The sequence below is a fragment of the Somniosus microcephalus genome, chromosome 27 (genome assembly GCF_052327205.1).
Source record: "Somniosus microcephalus isolate GS21.2 chromosome 27, FLI_Smic_1.0, whole genome shotgun sequence".
Classification (NCBI taxonomy): Eukaryota; Metazoa; Chordata; class Chondrichthyes; order Squaliformes; family Somniosidae; genus Somniosus; species Somniosus microcephalus.
The window spans coordinates 2134113-2158866 of record NC_141013.1 but is presented as its reverse complement, the minus strand read 5'-3'; the positions used below and the strand labels follow the sequence as shown (position 1 = coordinate 2158866).

The window sequence follows — 24754 nt, the reverse complement described above, 5'->3', positions numbered from 1 at the left end:
CGAGCTCCCGGTAGCCTGTCACTTTAATTCTCCGCCCCATTCCCACTCAGACCTCACCGTCCTCGGCCTCTTGCACTGTTCCAACGAAGCTCAGCGTAAGCTCGAGGAACAGCACCTCATCTTTCGATTAGGCACTCTACAGCCCTCTGGACTCAACATAGAGTTCAACAATTTCAGATCATATCCTCGGCCCCTATCACATATATCTATTTTCTTTTTTTTATCCACAATTTTTGTTTGGCCTTTTTTCTTCCCTCCCACATGGCAGCTGTCCTTCATTCTGCCGGCGCAATTCACACCCCATCTCGAGCCATCCTTTGTTTCTTAACCTGTCCCATTACCATCTCCTCTCGCCTTAAATATCTCTTAATCTCTCTCAATGTCTCTTACTCTCTCCTGCTCTCTATCCTATCACAGACCTTCCCTTTTGTTCTTTCATCCCCTCCCCCTTTTCCCAGCCCCTAAACTTGCTTTCCATTTCCTGCTTTTTCCCAGTTCTGACGAACGGTCATCGACCTGAAACGTTGACTCTGTTTCTCGCTCCACGGATGCTGCCCTGGCCTGCTGAGTTTCTCCAGCGTTTTCTGTTGTTATTTCGAGCCTCCAGGACTTTTGCTTAGAATATCGCTGTGATTATCTACACAAACATTTTTGTGGCCTTCTGAGAGAGCGAGGAAATTGAAGGCAGGGAGCGGGCGCAAGTGGGGAAGCAGGGGGAGAGAGGGGGAGGAAAGGAGGGGAGGGGAGAGGAGGTCAGGAACTCGTGGGGGGGGGGGGGTAAAGAGTATGGATAGCACAGTGGGGTTGGGGGAAGAACGTGATCCACGTCTAAAGGGGCGGGGGGGGGGGGGGTGTTGAGAGCGAGAACGTGATCCAGGTCTAAAGGGGCGGGGGGGGGGGGGTGTTGAGAGCGAGAACGTGATCCAACCCCAACCCCTTTACACCCACACCATGTCCTCCTTCTCCCCCTACACCTCGCTGATTTCTCGGAAAGCTTGATGCGTGTGTGACAAGTGACATCATTTTCCTGGACGAAATACGGAAGTCACGACGGCGGGGGGGGGGGGGAAGAGAAGGACAGGAACTCGGGCGGGGGGGGGGGGGGGAGATGGTCAGGAACTCGGGTGGGGGGGGAAAAAGGCCAGGAACTCGGGTGGGGGGAGGGGGAGGACAGGAACTCGGGTGGGATTTTGGGGGGGGGGGGGGGGGGGGGGGGAAGGTCAGGCACTCGGGCAGGGGGAGGACAGGAACTCGTGCGGGGGGGAGACGGTCAGGAACTTGGGCAGGGAGAGACGGTCAGGAACTCGGGGGGGGGGGGGGGGGGAGAGACGGTCAGGAACTCGGGTGGGGGGGGGGGAGAAGGACAGGAACTCGGGCGGGGGGGGGGGGAGAGAGATGGTCAGGAACTCGGGCAGGGGGAGAAGGACAGGAACTTGGGTGGGGGGAGGGGGAGAAGGACAGGAACTCGGGTGGGATTTTGGGGGGGGGGGGGGGAGGGAAGGTCAGGCACTTGGGCAGGGGGAGAATGTCAAGAACTTGGGCGGTGAGGACAGGAACTTGTTTGAGGGGTGGGAAAAGGTCTTAACACACGAGGGTGAGCCCTGTCTGTTCCAAGTGAGCTCTGTTCTGTCTGGAGTCGGCAGTCAGAATGGCTCGAATTACACTTTGCAAAGTAACTGATTATGTCGGCATGGAGGGTCTAATTACACATTCCAGAGAAACTGCTGGGTGTGTCTTGTCGTCAGCAATCAGGGCTCGTCATCCAAGGGGATCAATCAGAGCTTTAGGTGTTGCAAATAAACATGTCCTTTATTTATCTCCTCACACTGAGGTCATCAGTACCAGTCATTTAAACCAAGATTAAACATGGAAAAAATACCTGGAAACTAGATGTTGTTATTAATCACAATTAATTTGAAATGAGTAGAAGGCGAGACTTCCTCTTTATGTATAAGGCCTTAGCCCTAGTTCTCTGCTGGACAAGGGGAAAAGATCTAAAGCTCACTCTAATACAGAGGGATGCAGCATCAAATATAAAATCAACACCTTCAGTCAGCAGCTGACACAAGCACACAGTTACTCCTCTGCAATCTGATCGCCACGTCTATTCCATAGATGTTAAGAAGGGCAACTTCTTATTTTACATCAGGAGTCCCATTTTATCCTGCTCTGCCTTGAAGCAAAAGAAAACGTCATTCTGTCCCAACCATATGATCCGATCAGATTTTCACTGCATCTCGGACACTGCTGAGGAATTGTTTTTCCAGGTTTTTTTAACATTCATTCCCAGTGTTAACATCAACAATTCCTGGCGATGTACAATATGACTTAGACACAAAGTAAAAGTTTTCTTTACTTTTGCCCCAAAATGTTGTACCCAATTACACTGGACTACTGCCAATTCAACACCCATTGTCCCCATGGCCTGTCTTAGTAACATCGCTAATTTGTTGGTTATTTGGCGATAATGTGTTCAGGTTTGTGCTATGGACGGGTTTGATAGACACTGTCTAAAGTCAATTCTTCAACATTGGTTGGTTTTGAAGCAAAAGTACAGAAAAGAAAGGGCGGTTCTCTAACCCAATATGGCACCGAGGGCCTCCTCACTGAATTTACCTTTGCCTGAAGTTCCATTTCAGCATCAGACTCGTCCAGCCAGCGGTCAAAATCAGGAGCCAAGAATATTGGTTTCTTTTCTTGTTTGGTCAGCCTGTCCCACCATCTGTTCTCCATTTTCTTCACCGTTATATTGACTTGTCTTTCAGTGGCCTTGAACACTGGCTGTCAACACACAACATTTTTTTGGTGTAAATTTCCTGCCAGCAAAGATAATTGCCTCACCATTTGGGCTAAAACTACAAGACATACTTATTGCAAAACATACATTTATACAGAAGCAAAATAAATTAATAGATAAAATAGAAAGAGAGAACTTAACTGTCCCTGATATGATAAACCATTTTCAGAAACCAAAACAACAAAGCATTTCAAATTTTCAGAATCACAATAGAGCCTCTTGAATGTGCCACCATTTGAAGTGCAATGTTTCACCCCTTGGTCAGGCATCACGTACCCAGGAACTACTAACTTGAGAGGTTGCACAAGAGAGAATTACCAAAACATCTAGATTATTGTAAAATCCAAACTGGTTCACTAATTTCCTTCAGGACAGGGAGTCTGCCATCTCTACACAATCTGGCTTTTATGTGACTCCATTCCATACCATGACTCAATGTCCTCGGTAACTAGGGAAGGGCAATAAATGCCAGCCAAGCCAGCATCATCCAGAACCCATGAGCAAAGAAAAACCAAACATGAACAGGTCAGGTCTCCAGATTATTAGTAATATTTTAACACAGTCCTAAACGCTGATCCTGATCTTTATATTGATTGCTGTGTTATAGATCCATGTTAAAATCAGTTGTAACCATCAGAGGCACGCTGGATAATGGCCACTGTGAATAAGGCTATAGCATTAGAGGTTATCTATAGATCGCATTGAATATATGATCGCCCTGCTCGAGCAGCACCTCCACAATAAGCAGCAGATCAGTGTTTAGCAGTGAGGTTCACTGGAGCCCCAGCTGACCACACCAGAATGGTAGCATGTGTTTCTGGCTACAAACAGAAGGAGGAAATAATTCTCAAAAGAATCCTAAATGTCTCCCTGCTTAAAAGTAACATCACTTAAAAAGTCAACTTTCATTAGGTGTGTCGCTGAAATGCAATCACTGTCAAAGTGTTAAACCATCAGCAATTAGTGACATACCTCAGGATTCACAGCTTCCAGGAATGCAAGATGGAATTCATATGCATTGTCTCCTTTTGCACCATGGCCGTGTGCTGAAGGTGGATATGAAGTATGTTAGAAAATATCTGACATTACATAACACATTAGACATCACATTCAAACACCTTTGTCAGGGCTGAGAGGCTATATATTGCTGTTTTAGGATCAGTAAAAATGACTGTAGTGATCATAGTGTCTATGAGCAACTCATATAAAGAGACATCTCAGAATGCTTTGCACGGCAGGGACTAGCATGTGTCTTGTCTTTCCTAACTGCAGTGATGATGAAAGAAGACAGCTGATGCGATGGAAATACAGCCAACGCTACTTTATTTGGTGCAGTTTAAAAGTAACATTAATGTGCTTTTTCCTCTCTCTCTTTACAACCCACCTGGTTAAGATTTCCAGTGTAGATTTAACTCCAGCAAGACAAACTCAGAGAATGCAATTAGGAAGGATGGTTGTCCAGATTCCAAAGCTCAAGTGAAATACTACAGGCCCATTGTTGGTTGCCTGAGATTCTAATTCGATTGGGTTGATGTGTTCTGCATTACTGCGCTATTTTATTCCCTTAGAAATTTCAAGTAATAGACTGCTTGGCACATTGAATTAAAACACTTTCCTTTCACCACTGGGAAACAGCTCTGAATTCAATTCAGGTTACAGGCTTTTTCTATTGAGTGCAAAGGTCTTCAATGAAATGAAAGGCAGCCCATAGGAGCAGTCTTTTCAGGCACATTTGTGGTGTCACTGCACGTGGCAACTAGAGGAACTCTCACCCCAGGAACGGGATTGATGGTGGCAAGTATAAATTGAGCTGATCATAACTCCATAGAACATTGTTACTGGGCTGTGGGGGGACTGGGGGAAGGCAGTGACTAAAACTGGAGGTGAGAGTGTGCATTACATTTCTGGAATTTTGCTCAATTACCTTTGGGGTAATTACATTCAAAAATTTCCTTTAGGAGGATGGGATCAATGTCAGGAAGTTTTTCTTCATACCAAGAGTAATAAACACTTGGACATCCAAGTAGGGCTCGAGGCAAAAGTCTTTTAGCCATTTACAACACATTCGGAAGCAGTGATGGGGAGAGGGAGTCAACTATAGGTTTGTCCAGTTAGATGACCCAAGATGAACTGAAAGGCTTTCTACATTCAGATTTATCTCAATCCAGCTCCTAGGACTCACTGGTTTACAGCATAAAACTAGCCATAATTTGACATGAACCATAACTTCACAACAGATGATTAGATTGGACTTTTTCCACAAACTGTTGAAATGTTCTCGATAGGAAGGTAACAAGATCTTACTTCTTATATAATCTATAAAATAAAAATCTTACATATGCATGCACTTACCGTCTACAAAACCTTACTTACTTCTTACCGTCACACTTTTGTGTCAACTTATCCCATTATATATTCCTATGTCAACATTTCTAATGGAAACTGCCGGTGTAAACTTGTCACACTGTAATTACACCCTCTTGCCAGTTGTGGCATTGTTGTGACTCAGTTTTGCATCTCCCTCTTCTCAACCTGTACTGAAGGGAAACTCCTCTGCTCCAACCAGCTCGACTTCTCTGCTTTCCAAATTGTAATAAGTTTTGCTATTTAACAATAACTAACATCAAACAAAAGTATATTGCATAAAAATAAGGACAGACTGTATGGCCTTAAAATGGGGGCTGAATTACATCTGTGGTTCACTCAAACCCACCCTATAACCCCATTTCACCTGACGACTACACTTGATCTTGACTCACCATATGCAATATTTAATCTTTTTTGTTTAAAAAGCTTCCTGGTGGCGGAGTTAATTTTTTTCTATTTCAACTATTTATGCACAACCTCAATTTATCAGAGCAGTTTGTTTATAACAAGGTCTTGTCAGCAAGCTCAAGACCAGTACGGTTAGAAGTGTAAAAAAAATTGTATATTTGACAGGAAAAAAATGGATCTTTAATTCCAGGCATTTTAGTTTTGACTCCCATTTATATAAAGAGAAAAGGAACCTGTTGAGCCGTGTGTGTGTGAGCATTACAATCTTACCTCTGAACGAGAGGGTGTTTTCATTGATCTTGATATCAGGTTTCTGTTGGGAGAGAGAGAGAGAGTAAATCAGTTAAACAGATAGTATTTTTAAGCTTTCTGCTGCTTGTGTTTCTACTGAAGTTTGTTTTAAAAAGCTAATATATTATGAATTTCTCACTTTTTACAAATTATTCTTCAAGGTATTCTGCAAGCAACAAACAAAAACATATTTATATAAACATTGCTTTAAACAAGGACAGGATCAAGCACCACTCCAACGCTTCACAATAAGGTTCATCAATGCCATTACAAGGTTGCCTGCATTCCCTGCTCACCTCTGAAGGGGGCAAAGGGGAGCGGGACAGCAAGAAACTGAAAATGCAATATTTAAAACAATAAAGATAGAATCAGTCCACAAGGAGTTAAAATATCCTTTCTCAAGAAATATTTCTTATGCAGCCAGTTTCAGACCAAATTTTTGGGTGAAACAACTTGAGAACACGATGGCTGACATGATTCCTCATCAAGTGAACAGAATCCAGATAACAATTCAGAACAGAACTATAAAGTTGAGCAGCTAAGGCTGTGGCTTATGCCAAAAAGAAATCCTTCATGTCACAGATGTCAATGTTGAGTCTCTGAAACATCCCTTTCATCAGTCAGCCATCAGAGATAATGAATTAGCCTGCCTCCCCTCCCCTAATTCATGCGTTGACATCTCAAAGGACAGTCACCCATACATCAATCGTTTGAATTCATTAATTTCTGAATACAGCGACAACATCTGGGCCAGATAGAGTCATAGAGTTATACAGCACAGAAAGAGGCCCTTCAGCCCATGCCGGCCATCAAGCCCCGTCTATTCTAATCCCATTTTCCAGCACTTGGTCCGTAGCCTTGTATGCTATGGTGTTTCAAGTACTCATCTAAATGCTTCTTGAATGTTGTGAGGGTTCCTGCCTCTACCACCCTTTCAGGCAGTGAGTTCCAGATTCCAACCACCCTCTGGGTGAAAAAGTTTTTCCTCAAATCCCCTCTAAACCTCCTGCCTCTTACCTTGAAACTATGCCCCCTGGTTATTGACCCCTCTACTAAGGGGAAAAGTTCCTTTCTATCTACCCTATCTATACCCCTTATAATTTTGTACACCTCAATCAGGTCCCCCCTTCAGCCTTCTCTGCTCTAAGGAAAACAACCCCAGCCTGTCCAGTCTCTCTTCATAGCTGAAGCACTCCAGCCCAGGTAACATCCTGGTGAATCTCCTCTGCACCCTCTCCAATGCAATCACATCTTTCCTATAGTGTGGCGACCAGAACTGCACACAGTATTCCAGCTGTGGCCTAACTAACATTTTGTACAGCTCCATCATAACCGCCCTGCTCTTATATTCTATGCCTCGGCTAATGAAGGCAAGTATCCCATATGCCTTTTTAACCACCTTATCTACCTGTCCTGCTGCCTTCAGGGATCTATGTACATGCACACCAAGGTCCCTCTGATCCTCTGTCCTTCCTAGGGTCCTACCATTCATTGTGTATTCCCTTGCCTTATTAGTCCTCCCAAAATGCATCAGCTCACACTTTTCAGGGTTAAATTCCATTTGCCACTGTTCTGCCCATCTGACCAACCCATCTATATCGTCCTGTAGCCTGAGGCTTCCCTCATCGCTATTTACCACTCTACCAATTTTCGTGTCATCTGCAAACTTACTGATCATACCGCCTACATTCATATCTAAATCATTAATGTACACTATAAACAGCAAAGGACCCAGCACCGATCCCTGCGGTACACCACTGAACACATGCTTCCAGTCACAAAAACAACCTTCGACCATCACCCTCTGCTTCCTGCCACTAAGTCAATTTTGGATCCAATGTGCCAAGTTGCCCTGGATCCCATGGGCTCTTACCTTCTTGACCAGTCTCCCATGTGGGACTTTGTCAAAAGCCTTACTGAAGTCCATGTAGACTACATCAACTGCACTACCCTCATCCACACACCTAGTCACTCCCTCGAAAAATTCAATCAAATTGGTCAGACATGATCTCCCCCTGACAAAGCTATGCTGACTATCCTTGATTAATCCTTGCCTCTCCAAGTGGAGACTAATTCTGTCCCTCAGAATTTTTCCAATAATTTCCCTACCACTGATGTTAGGCTCACTGGCCTGTAATTCCCTGGTTTATCCATTCTTGAATAATGGCACTATGTTAGCTGTTCTCCAGTCCTCTGGCACCTCCCCTGTGGCCAGAGAGGATCTGAAAATTTGTGTCAGAGCCCCTGCAATCTCCTCCCTTGCCTCACACAGCAGCCTGGGATACATCTCATCTGGGCCTGGGGATTTATCCACTTTTAAGCCCACTAAAACCGCTAGTACCTCCTCCCTCTCGATACTAATTTGTTCAAGTATATCACAATCCCCCTGCCTGATTTCTATGCCTACATCGTCCTTCTCCATAGTGAACACAGATGCAAAATATTCATTGAAAATGTTGGGGACCCAGTCCGTTCCATGTATTGGGTGCAGAGACAAAAGGATTCCTTTAAAGAATCAGCTGAACCCAACTTTAAATTGGATTGATCTAAAGTTATATTTTGCAGCAGTGGGAGAGTGGGCCTGGCGACGCACCCGGCTTGTCTCTCCCTTCCCAATAGGAAGCCTCTGGCTTCTACTCAATGCCCAGACTCTCAGTGTGGGGAATATCCCGATCCTCACTCAGTGCACTAAAGCTCTGATTCACAGCACTGTCCCTCCACCAGCCTTGAATATACGCATCTACTGTGACCCGTTGCATTATTTTAAACACAGTGGCCTGGGGTTTCCGCTTGGTAGCGTAATTCGCCCAACATCGGCGAAGCCAGTGCAAAAGATTGCGGAATTTCAAGCGCCAGTTCTGTCCAGTGCAAATCGAGTTGCCGCGATCTTTTGCGCTGGATTTTTAAAAATCATCGCACTGGAAGCCGGCCTCGCCCCCAGATCAAATTAATCACCATGGTGAGTTTCCGCTAATTGCGCCCGTTTGCAGGCTTTCAAGGAGACTCAAGATTAAGCTTTTTTTTTTTTTTTTAAGGTGCAAGGGCATTAATAGGCACATTTTAAAAGCTTTTAAATATTATTCTTTTTAATTTACTAAGAAACTGACTACTGTACACCAATGTAACTAGTGAACGGTTCTGTATAATTTGTTGAAGTTATTTTCAGTTATTTAAGAACAGGTTACCGGCAGGTTACTGACTGGCCACTCTGATTAAAATGCTTTTTTTGTGATAAACCCATTTTCAGCTATATTAATAAAACTGCACCAAGTTACCCGTCTTAAATATATCAAGGAATATTTTTTAATGCAATTTTTTTACAATGACATTCTAAAACACTGCCCTATCGCGCGGATTTTACATTCGGCACTATGCAAATGAGTTTGAGCGGCAACTTCTGAAAACGAGTGTAATTTTGAGCACAATTTGCGCCCGGATCACCGATTGTGGCCAAAGCAGAAACTCTAGGCCGGTGTTCATAGAGTTTCCCATTCAAATAATCTTTGCATATTTCACCTCTCCTGCAACTGTAGGCTCAGGTTGTGATAATCAGATGAAATGCACATACTGCCTGCACGTGTTGCTGGACAGGTTAGATTTTCATAACTAGAAAACCTCTTCTCCAATGTCATGAATGAAACATTTTTACACCACGTGCTGCTTTTGAATTAACTGAACACCAAGTACAAAAGGGCTTTTTAACTGTTGAAATCACACCTCTAGTAACATTTTCTGATGAAGTTGTTCTCAAGTGAGGGATTTTGGAGGTGCAGAAAGGATTATTTCCACTATTACACCCAGGGATAAGTTTTTGAAATGTACGGTCAGATACAAGTTCGATACCAGGAAGTCAATGCTAGGAAAACAGCATTTTGAGAAAGTTTAGAAGCTGTTGCATTAAACAAGCGATCAACTTCTGCTTGAGTTTTAAGGTGCCTTGCTGTTGGCTTTCTTTATCTCAAAACTGTCACCCACCATTACATAGCAAAATAGAGGGCAAAAAGACAATTTACACACCACATAATAAATCAAGTATTAAAAGTTACTGGCAAATGTTTATTTTTAAAGTGGAGCATCATTTCTCTCTCTTCCCCTTTCAGGGGCCGGATTCCCGTGCCTGGTGACTGCTGCAATTCCAGCCGTGGCCTACAGAGGGAGTCACCTAAGGGGCCGGGGCAGGGCTGTATACAACACCATCCGGGCGATGACCCCATTTCCTATGCCGACCTGTGTAGGGCAACAATTCCCCACCATGTTCAATGGGAAGCCCATGGACAACCTGCGAGGGGAAGATGGGAAAACATGCTACTAATTCATTTATTAATTGTTGTTGTGATCTGGAATGCGCTGCCTTAAAGGGTGACGGAAGCTGATTCAATAGTAACTTTCAAAAGGGAATTGGATAAATACTTGAAAAGGAAAAATTTGCAGCGCTATGGGGAAAGAGCAAGGGGTATGGGACTAATTGGATAGCTCTTTCAAAGAGCCGGCACAGGCACAATGGACAAATGGCCTCCTTCTGTGCTGTATGATTCTATTAATTTGGGGGAATAGTACCTGCAATGTAAAGAGGATCCCCTTGGTGAAAGATCGCTCCTGTTGTTGGGAAAAATCCTGCATTTAATTCCTTGTCCGAGATCCATTGAAAGTTTGAATAGAGCCAGTCACCTAACCTCTGCAGCAGGTCCGTCAGCCAACCATTATCATTCATCCCATCGGTCCAAAACATTGATCAGGCAACATTTACCCTTTCAAAATATAGTGTCAGTTGGGTGGCGAATACTCAAGTAGTTGATGTCTCACGATCAACCTTCAGTACCAAAGCGAAAGCCCAATCTTCACTAAAACTACCTGCAGGAGCCACTCCTGGAGGCCAGCTAAATGCAGCAGATATCTTCATGACTGACTGATTTTTATTTTGCTAAATATTGTTGAATTGCATCAAACTAGAGCTGTTAGGAGTTTGGAAATGTCATGTTAAGGAAGGCAGCTGGTCAAGGGTGCCAGGTTAGATATGATCTAACTTCAGAAGGGTATTGAAAGAGAAAGGGTAAGGGTACAGGAGGGAATTGCCGAGCCTTCATCGATACACGGAATGGTGTTAGTTTTGGGTTCTGTTGCAGTTACATCGAGTGTACAGCAAAGAAACAGGCCATTCGACCCAACTGGTCCATGCCGGCATTTATGCTCCACACGAGCCTCCTCCCACCCTACTTCATCTAACCCGATCAGCATATTCTTCTATTCCTTTTCTCATTCAACAGTCGGTTTACAGTTTCGAGAAGCAGACAGCTGCCCTGCAATCGGAAATCTACTTCCCTTCACTCTGCTCTAGCAGAGTGCATGGATTCAGGAAGTAACAATTATCACACTAGTGATATGGCTACTGGGCTCAGTGTAATCTTGTGCTTTCATCTGACATTTGGGTTGGCAGGGTGAAAATATTACATACAGACCAGCGACTTGACACACTAAACAATTAATCCACTTTAGCTAAAATTTAAATTTGTTCAGATTAATATTAAGGTACAAGAAAGAACTCACGTTTAGATAGCACCATTCATGTCCTCAAGACATCCCAAACACTTCACAGACAATGAATTAGATTTGAAGTGTAACTACTTTTCATAGAATGATACAGCACAGAAGGCGGCCATTTGGCCCATCGCATCTGTGCTGTTATGTTTTTTGTGGGGAAACAACGGGCAGAAAGGTTCCACAAATAGCAATGAGATAAATGGCTAGCTAATCTGTTTTAGTGATGTTAGTTGAGGGATAAATGTTGGCCAGGGAACTCCCCTGCTCTTCTTCAAATAGTGTCATAGGATTTTTTACATCCACCCAAGAGGACAGACGGAACATTGTTTCATCTGAAAGACAGCACCTCCGACAGAGTACCAATCGGTAAGCACTGTGCCAGCCTGCACTACGTGCTCAAGTCTCTGGAGTGGGATTTGATCCCGTGACTTTCCGACTCAGAGGCGAGAGAGTACTGAGCCACAGCTAACACTGAAACAACTACAATTTGTAGAGGTTTATCAAGAGCTTAAACCAGCCCTTCACCAGTTGTTAAAACACTCTTGGAATTAAAACAAAGTCCTCAGTACCAGCACTGTGAACTAGAACAGTCCCTCCTTAAACCCTTCCACATCTCCACCTCCCTATCCAGTTTAAGACCCTCCTTAAAACCTTCCTCTTTGACCTAGCTTTTGATCACCCATCTTACAATTTCCTTCTTTGGTTCGGTGTCCATTTCTGTCTGATTACGCCTCTGTTAAGCACTGTGGAACATTTTTTCCTACATTAAAAAGGTGCTATAAATACAATTTGCTGTAGATATTGTGATGAAACTGTCCCCAGCACCACAATGGTTGTATCTGAGACATCCTGCATCCATTTGGCCAGACAGAACTCACAAAACCATCAGTGAATTCATTTAAATGCAATAATGTAAAATTCTGTAGGTTATGAACTTTCCTCATCTTACAAACAGAAACACTCTTAACACCAATGATACCCAAGGGTGGTTTGAACATATTCCTGGCCGATTTGGCACATACCATCCAAAGACACATTTATACCTGGTATTACTAAATAACAAAATTCATTAAAACTATTTCTGCTTCTCAATGGAAGAGCCCAATTTACAGTCACTTTCCACGAACGCCTGCAAGACACAGACAGGACTGGTTATTTGTTCTTCGCACTTTAAATGAACTAGCTATTCTGGTTCTGCAGAAACAAAAACTAACCAAACTAAATGCAAGAACCCAGTTATGTATTATTTTAACCAGATGATACTGCTGGTATTTTTTAAATACATAGATACATAGAAGATAGGAGCAGGAGTAGGCCATTCGGCCCTTCGTGCCTGCTCCGCCATTCGATGAGATCATGGCTGATCCTTTAATTCAGTATCCCGTCCCCGCCTTCTCTCCGTAACCCTTAACCCCTTTTGCCCGTAGAAATATATCTAATTCCCTCTTAAATATATTTAATGAGCTGGCGTACACTGCCCTCTGTGGCAATGAGTTCCACAGGTTCACCACTCTCTGAGTGAAGAAATTCCCCCTCATCTCTGTCCTAAATGGTTTAGCCCTTATCCTTAAATTATGTCCTCTAGTTCTGTTCTCACCCGCCAAGGGAAACATTCCTTCTGCATCCAGTCTGTCTAGACCTGTCAGAATTCTATACACTTCTATGAGGTCCCCTCTCAATCTTCTAAACTCCAGTGTGTACATCCCTAAACTACATAGTCTCTCCTCATAGGTCATTCCCGCCATTCCTGGTATCAGCCTGGTGAATCGCCGCTGCACCCCCTCCATGGCAAGAACATCCTTCCTCAGATGAGGCGACCAAAACTGTACACAGTACTCGAGGTGTGGTCTCACCAGTGCCCTGTACAGCTGCAGCAAGGTATCCCTGTTCCTGTATTCTAACCCTTTTGCTATGAAGGCCAGCATACCGTTTGCCTTCTTGACCGCCTGTTGCACCTGCATGCTCGCCTTCAGTGACTGGTGTACAAGAACACCCAGGTCTCTCTGTACTTCCCCCTCTCCCAATCTATTGCCATTTAAATAATAATTTGCCCTCCCGTTCCTGCACCCAAGGTGGATAACTTCGCACTTGTCCACATTATAGTGCATCTGCCATTTATCACTAAAAATAAAACTGTAAAAATTTCATAATTTGTGACAAATGGATAGGGAAAATTCCAAGAGAGTAGAAATAACATAGTCCATGGAAGGAATAGCTCGATGAGCTAAATGACCTTTTCTTACATAGAAGTTACAACATGGAAACAAGCCGTTCGGCCCAAACAGTCCATGTTGATGTTTATCACATTTGCAGTAGTTCCAATCCCATGTGCCAATCCTGCTCCCATATCCCTTTATTCCCCTTTCCTTCAAGCACCTATCTAACCCATTCTTAAATGCTGACATGGTCTCTCTGCTTCACTAATTCCCGGTCGTGCATTCCAACCCTTTGTGTAAAAAGGTTTCTCCTGCTTACTAGTTCTATGCTTATGTCTAAACATCCTTGTCACTGTTCTCTGAACCCTCTTCAATGCATCAATGTCATTTTGAGGCTACACAACTGCACATAACTTGAAGTAAAACCACACAATGATATGCAAGATCACAAATTAGATATGGCCACACCAGAGATAAACATGAGATCAGAACACTGTGTTTGGACTTGTGATACAGCCGTGTGATTAGCCTTGTTGATAATGGTTTCACACTGACTGGATACATTCAGCGAACGTTCAATTTTTCATTTCTCACATTCACTAATGGACACCTCTTCAATGTGTATGTTCCACATTTCACGTTCCAAAGTGCATTACCTTACCCCTAAATTTAAATTAATCCTTTGTCGTCCAGTACTTCCCCGGAGCGGAGAAACTACGCCATGTTCTTCGCAGCCTTCAACATGTCATCGATGACGACGAACACCTCGCTAAGGCCATCCCCACGCCTCCACTACTCACCTTCAAACAGCCGCCTAACCTCAAACAGACCATCGTTCGCAGCAAATTACCCAGCTTTCAGGAGAACAGCGACCACGGCACCATACAACCCTGCCACGACAACCTCTGCAAGACATGCCAGATCATCAACACAGATACCATCATCACAGGGGAGGATACCACCCACCAGGTACATACTCATGTGACTCGGCCAACGTTGTCTACCTCATACGTTGCAGGAAAGGATGCCCCGGAGCATGGTACATCGGCGAGACCATGCAGACACTGCAACAACGGATGAACGGACACCGTGCAACAATCGCCAGGCAGGAGTGTTCCCTCCCAGTCGGGGAACACTTCAGCAGTCAAGGACATTCAGCCTCCGATCTTCGGGTAAGCATTCTCCAAGGCGGCCTTCGAGACACACGACAACGCAAAATCGTAGAGCAGAAACTGATAGCCAAGTTCCGCACTCATGAGGACGGCCTCAACCGGGATCTTGGGTTCATGTCACGCTACATGTAACCCCACCTGACGCAGGGTCATCCAGACTCGAGTCGTTGGCTTGTTCTCTACACAGATGCGGCCGGAGCTGCTGTGATTTCCAGCAAAAAAAAATGTTTTTTTGTCTGTTTTTTGTTTTTCATACAGACCCCAGCATCTGCAACATTTGACCCCTTGTGACCCACCTCATTGTTCTTTGATGTAATGTTTTCCTGACTAACCTGTTTGGACACCATTCACACCTTTGATTGCTGTGATTATCGCTCTGCTGAGGTGTGATAAATGGCAGTTAGAAAGACTACCTGTTATCATCTAGCATTATTCTCTGACTATATAAGCTGTGTCTTTATGCATCTCTCCACTTCACCTGACGAAGGAGCAGCGCTCCGATAGCTTGTGATTTCAAATAAAACTGTTGGACTATAACCTGGTGTTGTGTGACTTCGAAAATTAATCTGCCATTCTTTAGCCCATCAATTGAATTGGTCCAAATCCCATTTAATACCACCAATCTTCCTTGTATTCATCATCTGCTACATTGCTTGGTGCCATCAGCAAATTCGGTATTACAAGTAACACCCACCTCCATATCATTATACATATTGTGCACACACTGCCAATTTGCAAAGTTATCCTACTCTGTGCGTCACCAGAGATACCGCACAAAATCTATTATTTATCAACTTTTAGGCATCACTTTGCAGCTCTCACATGGGGAGTATACACGTATTCTGCATTTCACCAGTAATGCAGATTGTCAGTACCCTCCCCCTGTTTCAATCCAATTCACCAGCTCTTACCCCTCCATTCTGTTAGCAGCTGTCAAACCGTCTATTCCCAATCCCAGGCAGTTCCCATTCCCATGCAGCTCCCACTTCCATTCCTATTCCCAGAAATGCTCTCATCCCAGACAGTTGCATCCTATTTCCAGGTCCAGACTGTTTCCATTCCTTGACAGCCCCCATTTCATTTGCACTCCTTACATACATACATACATACGAATTAGGAGCAGGAGTAGGCCACTCGGCCCTTCGAGCCTGCGCCGCCATTCAATAAGGTCATGGCTGATCTGATTACTCCACATTCCCACCTACCCCCAATAACTTTTCACCCCCTTGCATACCAAGAATCTATCTACCTCTGTCTTAAAAATATTCAAAGACTCTGCTTCCACCGCCCTCTGAGGAAGAGTTCCAAAGACTCACGACCCTGTGTGAGAAAAAAATTCTCCTCATCTGTCTTAAATGGGTGACCCCTTATTTTTAAACAGTGACCCCTAGTTCTAGATTCTCCCACAAGAGGAAACATCCTCTCCACATCCACCCTGTCCAGACCCCTCAGGATCTTATATGTTTCAATCAAGTCACCTCTTATTCTTCTAAACTCCAGCTGATACAAGCCTAGCCTGTCCAACCTTTCCTAAGACAACCCGCCCATTCCAGGTATTAGTCTAGTAAACCTTCTCTGAACTGCTTCCAATGCATTTACATCCTTCCTTAAATAATGAGACCAATACTGTACACAGTGCTCCAGATGTGGTCTCACCAATGTCCTGTATAACTGAAGCATAACCTCCCTACTTTTGTATTCAATTCCCTTCGCAATAAACGATAACATTCTATTAGCTTTCCTAATTACCTGCTGTACTTGCATAGTAACCTTTTGTGATTCATGCACTAGGACACCCAGATCCCTCTGCATCTCAGAGCTCTGCAATCTCTCACCATTTAGATAATATGTTTCTTTTTTATTCTTCCTGCCAAAATGGACAACTTCACATTTTCCCACATTATACTCCATTTGCCAGATCTTTGCCCACTCACTTAACTTATCTATATCCCTTTGTAGCCTCCTTATGTCATCTTCACAATTCACTTTCCTACCTATCTTTGTGTCATCAGCAAATTTAGCAACCATACCTTCGGTCATCCAAGTCATTTATATAAATTGTAAAAAGTTGAGGCCCCAGCACTGATCCCTGTGGCACACCACTCATTACATTTTGCCAACCAGAAAATGACCCGTTTATGCCTACTCTCTGTTTCCTGTTAGCTAGCCAATCTTCTATCCATGCCAATATGTTACCCCCTACACCATGAGCTTTTATTTTCCACAATAACCTTTGATGTGGCACCTTATCAAATGCCTTCTGGAAATCTAAGTACAGTACATCCACCAGTTCCCCTTTATCCACAGCACATGTTACTTCCTCAAAGAACTCCAATAAATTGGTTAAACATGATTTCCCTTGCACAAAACCACGTTGACTCTGCCTGATTACTTTGAACTTTTCTAAGTGCCCTGCTATAACGTCTTTAATAATAGCTTCAACATCTTCCCTATGACAGATGTTAAGCTAACTGGCCTGTAGTTTCCTGCTTTCTGTCTCCCTCCCTTTTTGAATAAAGGAGTTACATTCGCTATTTTCCAATCTAATGGAACCTTCCCCAAATCTAGGGAATTTTGGAAAATTAAAACCAATGCATCAACTATCTCATTAGTCACTTCTTTTAAGACCCTAGGATGAAGTCCATCAGGACCTGGGGACTTGTCAGCCCGCAGCTCCAACAATTTGCTCAGTACCACTTCCCTGGTGATTATAATTTTCTTGAGTTCCTCCCTCCCTTCCATTTCCTGATTTACAGCTATTTCTGGGATGTTACTTGTATCCTCTATAGTGAAGACCGATGTAAAATACCTGTTCAATTCAACTGACATCTCCTTATTTTCCATTATTAATTCCCCAGACTCACTTTTTATAGGACCAACGCTCACGTTGTTAACTCTTTTCTTTTTAAAATATCTATAGGAACTCTTACTATCTTTTTATATTTCTAGCTAGCTTTCTCTCGTACTCTAATTTTTCTCTCCTTATTAATCTTTTAGTCATTCTTTGCTGTTTTTTATATTCTGTCCAATCTTCTGACCTGCCATCCATCTTTGCGCAATTATATGCTTTTTCTTTAAGTTTAATACTATCTTTAACTTTTTTAGTTAACCACGGATGGTGGGTCCTCCCCTTGGAATTTTTCTTTCTTGTTAGAATGTATATATTCTGTGTATTTTGAAATATCCCCTTAAATGTCCACCACTGCAACTCTATTGACCTAATTTACCAGTTCACTTTAGCTAGCTCTGCTTTCATGCCCTCATAATTGCCCTTATTTAAGTTTAAAATACTAGTCTTGGACCCGCTCTTCTCTCTCTTTCAAACTGAATGTAAAATTCAATCATATTATGATCGCTGCTACCTAGGGGCACCTTCACTATGAGGTCATTAATTAATCCTATCTCGTTGCACAATAGCAGGTCTACTATAGCCTGCTCTCTGGTTGGCTCCAGAACGTGCTGTTGTAAGAAACTATCCCGAAAACATTCCATGAACTCCTCATCTATGCTACCTTTGCCCATCTGATTTTTCCAGTCTATATGCAGATTAAAATCCCCCATGATTATTGCTGTACCCTTCTGACAAGCTCCCATTATTTCTTCCTTTATACTCCATCCTACCATGCGGTTACTGCTAGGGGGCCTGTACACCACTCCCACAAGTGACTTCTTGCCTTTATTTTTTCTCATCTCCAGCCAAATCGCTTCTACATCCTGGTTTCCTGAACTTAAGTCATCCCTCTCTATTGTGCTAATACCATCATTAATTAACAGAGCCACCCCTCCACCTTCCTGTCTTTCCTAAAGGACAAGTTTCCATTTCCTTCCCACTGCCTGACAATTCCCATTTCATCCTGATTCCCAGTCCCGGATAGATCCCATCTGGTCCATCCATATTCCCTGTCAGCAGTTCCTGTTTCGCTACCATATTCACTACCTGACAGTTCCCACATCTTTCCATTCCCAATACCAGACAGCTCCCATCTCAACAGTTCCTATTTTATTCCCAGTACTTGTCCATCACTATTCTGATAGATCCCATCTCATTCCAAATCTATTGCTTGACTGCTCCCATTCTCAATCCCTGACAGCTCCCTCATTCCCAATCCTTGACCGCTCCCAATCCCAGGCAGCTCCCAATCCCATTCCCACCTGTACGTCGCTCAGGTCCACCCTCAGGAGCAGCTCCTGGTGCCGCTGCGCCCAGTAAACGTGCGGAGTCAGGCTCGGGCTCTGGTTCTGCATCTCCCCGACTCGCGGCCGCCGGCCTCTGCTGCAGCTGTACCTTGGGGGCTGGGGCTCAGGGTCTGGGCCTCGGGCTCAAGGCCTGGGACTCGAGTTGATACTGGGGCCGGGCTCCGAGCGCACTGTCGCCGCTGACTGAACTCCCGCCACTCGGTCCTTCGCCGCCGCTTCTTTTGCCAGAACAATCGGCACGACCGACGTGCGCGTAACCCGGTGCGCCCGGCCCCGCCCCCTCGTGCCGTGCGCGTAACCCGCGCACGCGCAGGGCCGCTGGACCCTCCAGGATTGCCCTGGAGTCTCCAGGAATTGAACATCGCTGCTGCCAGAAAACCCAGAGAAACGGCCAAGGGGAATTAAACAAAAGTGTGTGCTCTTTCATTTTCTTTTGAATAGTTTTGTTTATTATAAAACTATTGGAGAAGCCAGGGGAAAAAAAAGGTAGTTTGACCGAGTGAGGCGGTCATTGATAAAACCTCCAGGAATACATCACCCCAGAGTTGGCAACCTTATCTCCCCTTCATTGCCTAACCCTTGCTTCAACCTTTGAAAGTACATTAGCTTCACCATCCCTTCACTGCTGCAAAAGTGCTGCTCCCTCATGCTTCAAAATACAGAGAATTGGAGGAGCCTTTTCTCCTCTCCAAGGCCCGGCTGCTTAGAAAAGGCTCGAGCCCAGACCCCAATTCCAGTCATCTTTGCCCAGTTCAGACCAGAAGATGATGTGGGCCATTACGCACGTGGATAAGAGCAGCCGAGGGTCTCGATTTGGCTGGCAGGCCGGTGAATGCAAGTCCTCATCTCAATAGGGCTGGAATACAAATTGTGGAAGTGATGCTGCAGTTCTATAAAGCTCTGGTCAGACCCCATCTAGAGTATTACATTCCGTTCTGGGCACCGCACCTCAGGAAGGATATATTGGCCTTGGAGGGGGGGCAGCGCAGATTCACCAGAATGATACCGGGGCTAAAAGAGTTACATTATGAGGACAGGTTGCACAGACTGGGCTTGTATTCCCTCGAATATAGAAGATTAAGGGGTGATCTAATTGAGGTGTTTAAGATGATTAATGGATTTGACAGGATAGATAGAAACTATTTAATCTGGTGGGGGAAGCCCAGAACAAGGAGGCATAGCCTTAAAATTGGAGCTTGGCCATACAGGGGTAATGTCAGAAAGCACTTCTTCACACAAAGGGTCGTGGAAAACTCTGCCCCAAATGCTGTTGAGGCTGGGGGTCAATTGAAAATTTCAAAACTGAGTTTGATAGATTTTTGTTGGGGGAGGGTATTAAGGGTTACGGAACCAAGGTGGGTAGATGGAGTTAAGATACAGATCAGCCATGATCTAATTGAATGGAGGAACAGGCTCGAGAGGCTGAATGGCCTCCTCCTGTTCCTATAAATGTGCTGTAAGGAAATTAGCCAAGGAAAGCGAGAGCACGCACAAGCGATCAGCAAAAAGACTGCCGAATGAAAGCAGCGTCAACATGAAGATCAACAAGCAGCCTCTGCAACAAGAAAAGCCGATGGCCCCAAGTATTCCCAGGCAGTTTCCCAAGCATGTAGTAACCATGCCTGAACTCTGATTAGCTTCCGAGATCAGACAGGATCAGGTACTTTCAGAGCAGTGTGGCAGTAGGTAAACACCTGCTTTGGTTCTCTTTACTTAAAGGTTTGCTGTTTTGTGTGTGTTTTTTTGCTAGCATTTTCTACTTGTGCTTTTTTATTGACTCTGTGTCAACCCCCTTGCCTTTGTCAGCAGGAGAATGTGCAGCATAGACATCGGCAAAGGAATTGAGGGAAGGGGGCGGGAGAGAGCAGGGCAAAGAGAGGGGGAGAGAGAGAGAGAGAGAGCAGGAGCTCGCAGCAAAAAGCTTGATGTTTGATTGATTAACGGCAGTGTGAATGTTCCGAGCTGAGAGCAGCCTCTGCCAGCAGCAGACACCGACTGCACCCGCTATTCCCAGGCATTCTCCCATCCAGGTACTAACCAGGCGTGACTCTGCTTAGCTTCATGAGATCAGACATCACACATTTTTTTACTTTATTGGATTTAATCAATATTAAACATATTTACAAGATCGTGATCATTCCTTCACCATATTAGTTTCAGAAATTAAAGTTCATTAAAATTTGTCTCCCGTGACATATTAATCTATTGAACTTCAAAAAGTAGTCAAAAAATGCCATCCTTAAATTCGTTTCTGAATAATAAATCCACAAAGCCTTATAATGCTCTTTTAGTCTATATTTGAAATACTCTTTCAGGTTTATTCTCCCATTACAAAACTCCCTCATTGAATGATCACGAATCTGGCCAAACTGACCATTGTTATATAATGTGTTTAATGTTGAATAAATCCATTAAATAAAAAAATGCCCGGTGAGTGAAAAGTTGAGTGTAGAATTTAGAAGAATGATAGGTGATCTCATTGAAACGTATAAGATGCTAAGGGGCTGTTACCCCTGGCTGGGGAGTCGAGAACCAGGGGTCACAGTCTCCAAATAAGGGGTCGGCCATTTAGGACTGAGATGAGGAGAAATTTCTTCACTCAGAGGGTGGTGAATCTTTGGAATTCTCTGCCCCAGAGAGCTCTGGATGCTCAGTCGTTGAGTATATTCAAGACAGAGGTCGATAAATTTCTGGACACTAAGAGAATGAGGGATATCGGGATAGGGCGGGAAAGTGGAGTTGAGGGCGAAGATCTGCCATGATCTTATTGAATGGTGGAGCAGGCTCGAAGGGCCGAATGGCCGACTCCTGCTCCTAATTCTTATGTGAATGAGTGAGGCTAATGCACTTTCGAAGGATGAGGCAAGGATTAGGCAATGAAGGGGAGTTGGTTGCCAATTCTGGTTGGATGTATTCCTGGAGGTTTTAACAGATGGCCTCCCACCGCCTCACCCGGTCAAACAGCCTTTCCCGTCTACAATAATTTTATAATTAATAACCAAAAGAAAATGAAAAACAAAAATCTGTTCAATTCTTGATGGCTTTTTATCCCGGGTTTGCTGGCAGGGTCTTGAATTCCTGGAGACTCCAGGGCAATCCGGGAGGGTTGGTAACCCCATTCCCTGGGGGAGGAGGCCGCACTGGGCCCGTGGGGCAGGGAGGGAGGGAGGAGGCCGGCCCCGCTACCCCAGCCTGGCCTCCGGGGGGTGGGAGGATTCAGGAAAGAGCAAACTTAAAAGCAGCAAGAGAAATGTCAAGGCTCTAGAGCAGAGTAGAGTTTTGGGTAAAAATAAGCCGAGTGGGTTAAGAAGGGACAGAGAGAGTAACAAAGGTAATAAGGCATCAGTGACTAAGGTGGCATCAGGGAAATATAGAAATAAGTCAATGCTAAAGGCACTATATTCTGAATGCACGAAGCATTCGCAACAAAATAGATGAATTAATAGCACAGATAGAAATCAATAGGTTTGATCTAATAGCCATTACGGAGATGTAGTTGCAAAGTGGCCAAGGTTGGGAGCTAAATATTCCAGGATACTTAACTTTTAGAAGAGATAGGCAAAATGGAAAAGGAGGAGGGGTAGCCCTGATAATAAAGGATGGGATAAAGACAGTAGAGAGAAAGGATCTTGGCTCTGAAAATCAAGATGTAGAATCAGTTTGGGTGGAGCTAAGAAACAGCAAGGGGCAGAAAACATTGGTGGGAGTTGTTTAAAGGCCCCCAAACAGTAGTTGTAATGTAGGGCAGAGTATAAATCAGGAAATTAGAAGCGCATGTAACAAGGGTAATGTGGTAAACCACTTTTGTCGTTCACTATCGTTACACTATAGTTATCACTGTTATATCGTTACTCTATGGTTATCACTGTTCACACTGTTGTATCACTATACGAGGTCGCCTCTTGTCACGCTGTTATACCTGGGCTGACCACTGCTGACTCCGCCCATGGCTCCACCTACCTGCCCAGGTATAAAGGTGGTCGACTGGCTGGTATTCCTCCTTGTTGGATCCGATCACCCACGAGGGTGGGCTCTGTTATTTAGCCAATAAAAACCTATAGTTACTTTCTTAACTCGTCACTTTTCATTGGATGAATTGATAGGTATATCAATTTTATTGGCTAAATTTTAAAATGTCGACACTTGAGCAGTCAAACGACCAGTCAAACGACCAGCCAAGCGACCAGCCAGACGCCCAGCTACAACAGCCACAGCAGCCAGCCTGGCTGCGAGCCCTCCGACCACCGTACCTGGATCTAAACCCACAGGCAGCAAACTCAGCCCTCGACTTTGAACACTGGCTGAGCTGTTTCGAATCCTACCTGGGAGAATCCAGCGTGCCTCAGAAATCCATGCTAAGAGTTCTGACCGCCCAAGTGAGCCCTAAAGTATTCGCACTCATCCGGGACCTTAAAACATACGAAGCCGCCATCAACCTGCTGAAACAACAGTACCGGAGCCCGGTAAACTCCATGTATGCCAGACACCTCCTAAGATCCCGCCCGCAACAGCCAGGAGAGTCGGTAGATGAATTTTTACGGGCGCTACAAGCACTCGGCAGGGACTGTGACTTTAAAGCGGTATCAGCGGCAGAAAATACTGAAGATAATGTCCGCGATGCCTTCGTGAAAGGCCTGCGGTCCGACTACGCACGGCAAAGACTTCTTGAAGCAAAGGACCTTGACCTGAACACAGCTGCAGCCCTCGCTCGCTCCCTAGAAGTGGCCCATCGGGACCTCGAGGCGTACTCCAGGTACAGTAATTTGCGACCCTGGGACTCGGGACCGACCCCGACACCCCTCGCAGCGCCGCCCCTGGGACCTACCTCTGCGTCAGCGTCCCGGACCCGATCGGGACCGCCACCCCCGGTACCGGCTGCGACTTCGGACCCCCGCGATCGGGCCGCCGGCTGCTTCTTCTGCGGCCAGGCGAAACATCCTAGGGCGCGCTGCCCAGCGAGAAACGCGACGTGCTCAAACTGCCTGAAGAAAGGCCACTTTGCTAAGGCCTGCAGAGGCCAACAGAAATCAACAGAGGCCAGCAGTGCCTCATGCGAGTTGTGGGGGCGGCCATCTTCCATCAAGGCCACAGATGCCAGCATCCCCACGTGTGAGTCATGGGGGCGGCCATCTTTGATCCAGGCAACCGACACCAGCAGTGCCTCATGTGAGTTGTGGGGGCAGCCATCTTCTCCGCCATTTTGTCCAACCTCGTGGGCGCCGCCATTTTACCCTCCACGCTCGACCGCCACCTCGCCTCCGGACTCGACCACCGCCTCACCCGCAGACTACGGCAGCTCGCTGAGCCACACACTAGCCTCCGTCACACTGGACCAAGCCCGCCCGCACCACCTGTCCAAGTCCATGATGGACATCAAAGTAAACGGCCGCGCCACGACCTGCCTGTTCGACAGCGGAAGCACGGAGAGTTTCATCCACCCAGACACGGTGAGCCACTACTCCCTCACTGTCCGGCCAACGCGCAACCGGATCTCGATGGCATCGAGGTCCCACGCCACAGACATCAGCGGCTACTGTGTCGTGACCCTGTCGGTTAAGGGCATGGAGTATAAAAATTTTTAACTCCTCGTCCTCCCCCAGCTCTGCGCTGCCGTCCTACTAGGGCTGGACTTCCAATCCCACCTCCAAAGCGTCACTCTAGCATACGGTGGACCCCTCCCCCCACTCACAGTCGACAACCAGCAGCCTTTAAACCGCCCACCGCGTAACACCTGCGGCCTATCCACCCTCAAGGTCCCGCCACCTTCCCTGTTCGCTAACCTCACCCCCGACTGCAAACCCGTCGCTACCAAGAGCAGGCGGTACAGC

The 24754-nt window shown here is 45.3% G+C and overlaps 1 protein-coding gene across 1 annotated transcript in view; it reads right to left on the bottom strand.

Moving 5' to 3' along the window:
- Window positions 1-19199, bottom strand: part of hacd3 (3-hydroxyacyl-CoA dehydratase 3) — a 41160-nt gene extending 21961 nt beyond the window's left edge. Inside the window, exons 1-4 of the mRNA XM_085968322.1 lie at window positions 18882-19199; window positions 5843-5885; window positions 3770-3843; window positions 2617-2781 (exon numbers count right to left, since the gene is read on the bottom strand). Of these exons, the coding sequence (XP_085824448.1) occupies window positions 2617-2781; window positions 3770-3843; window positions 5843-5885; window positions 18882-18974 (375 nt within the window). The 5' untranslated portion in view covers window positions 18975-19199. The remainder of the gene's footprint in view (window positions 1-2616; window positions 2782-3769; window positions 3844-5842; window positions 5886-18881) is intronic.
- Between the last annotated feature and the right edge of the window lie 5555 nt (window positions 19200-24754).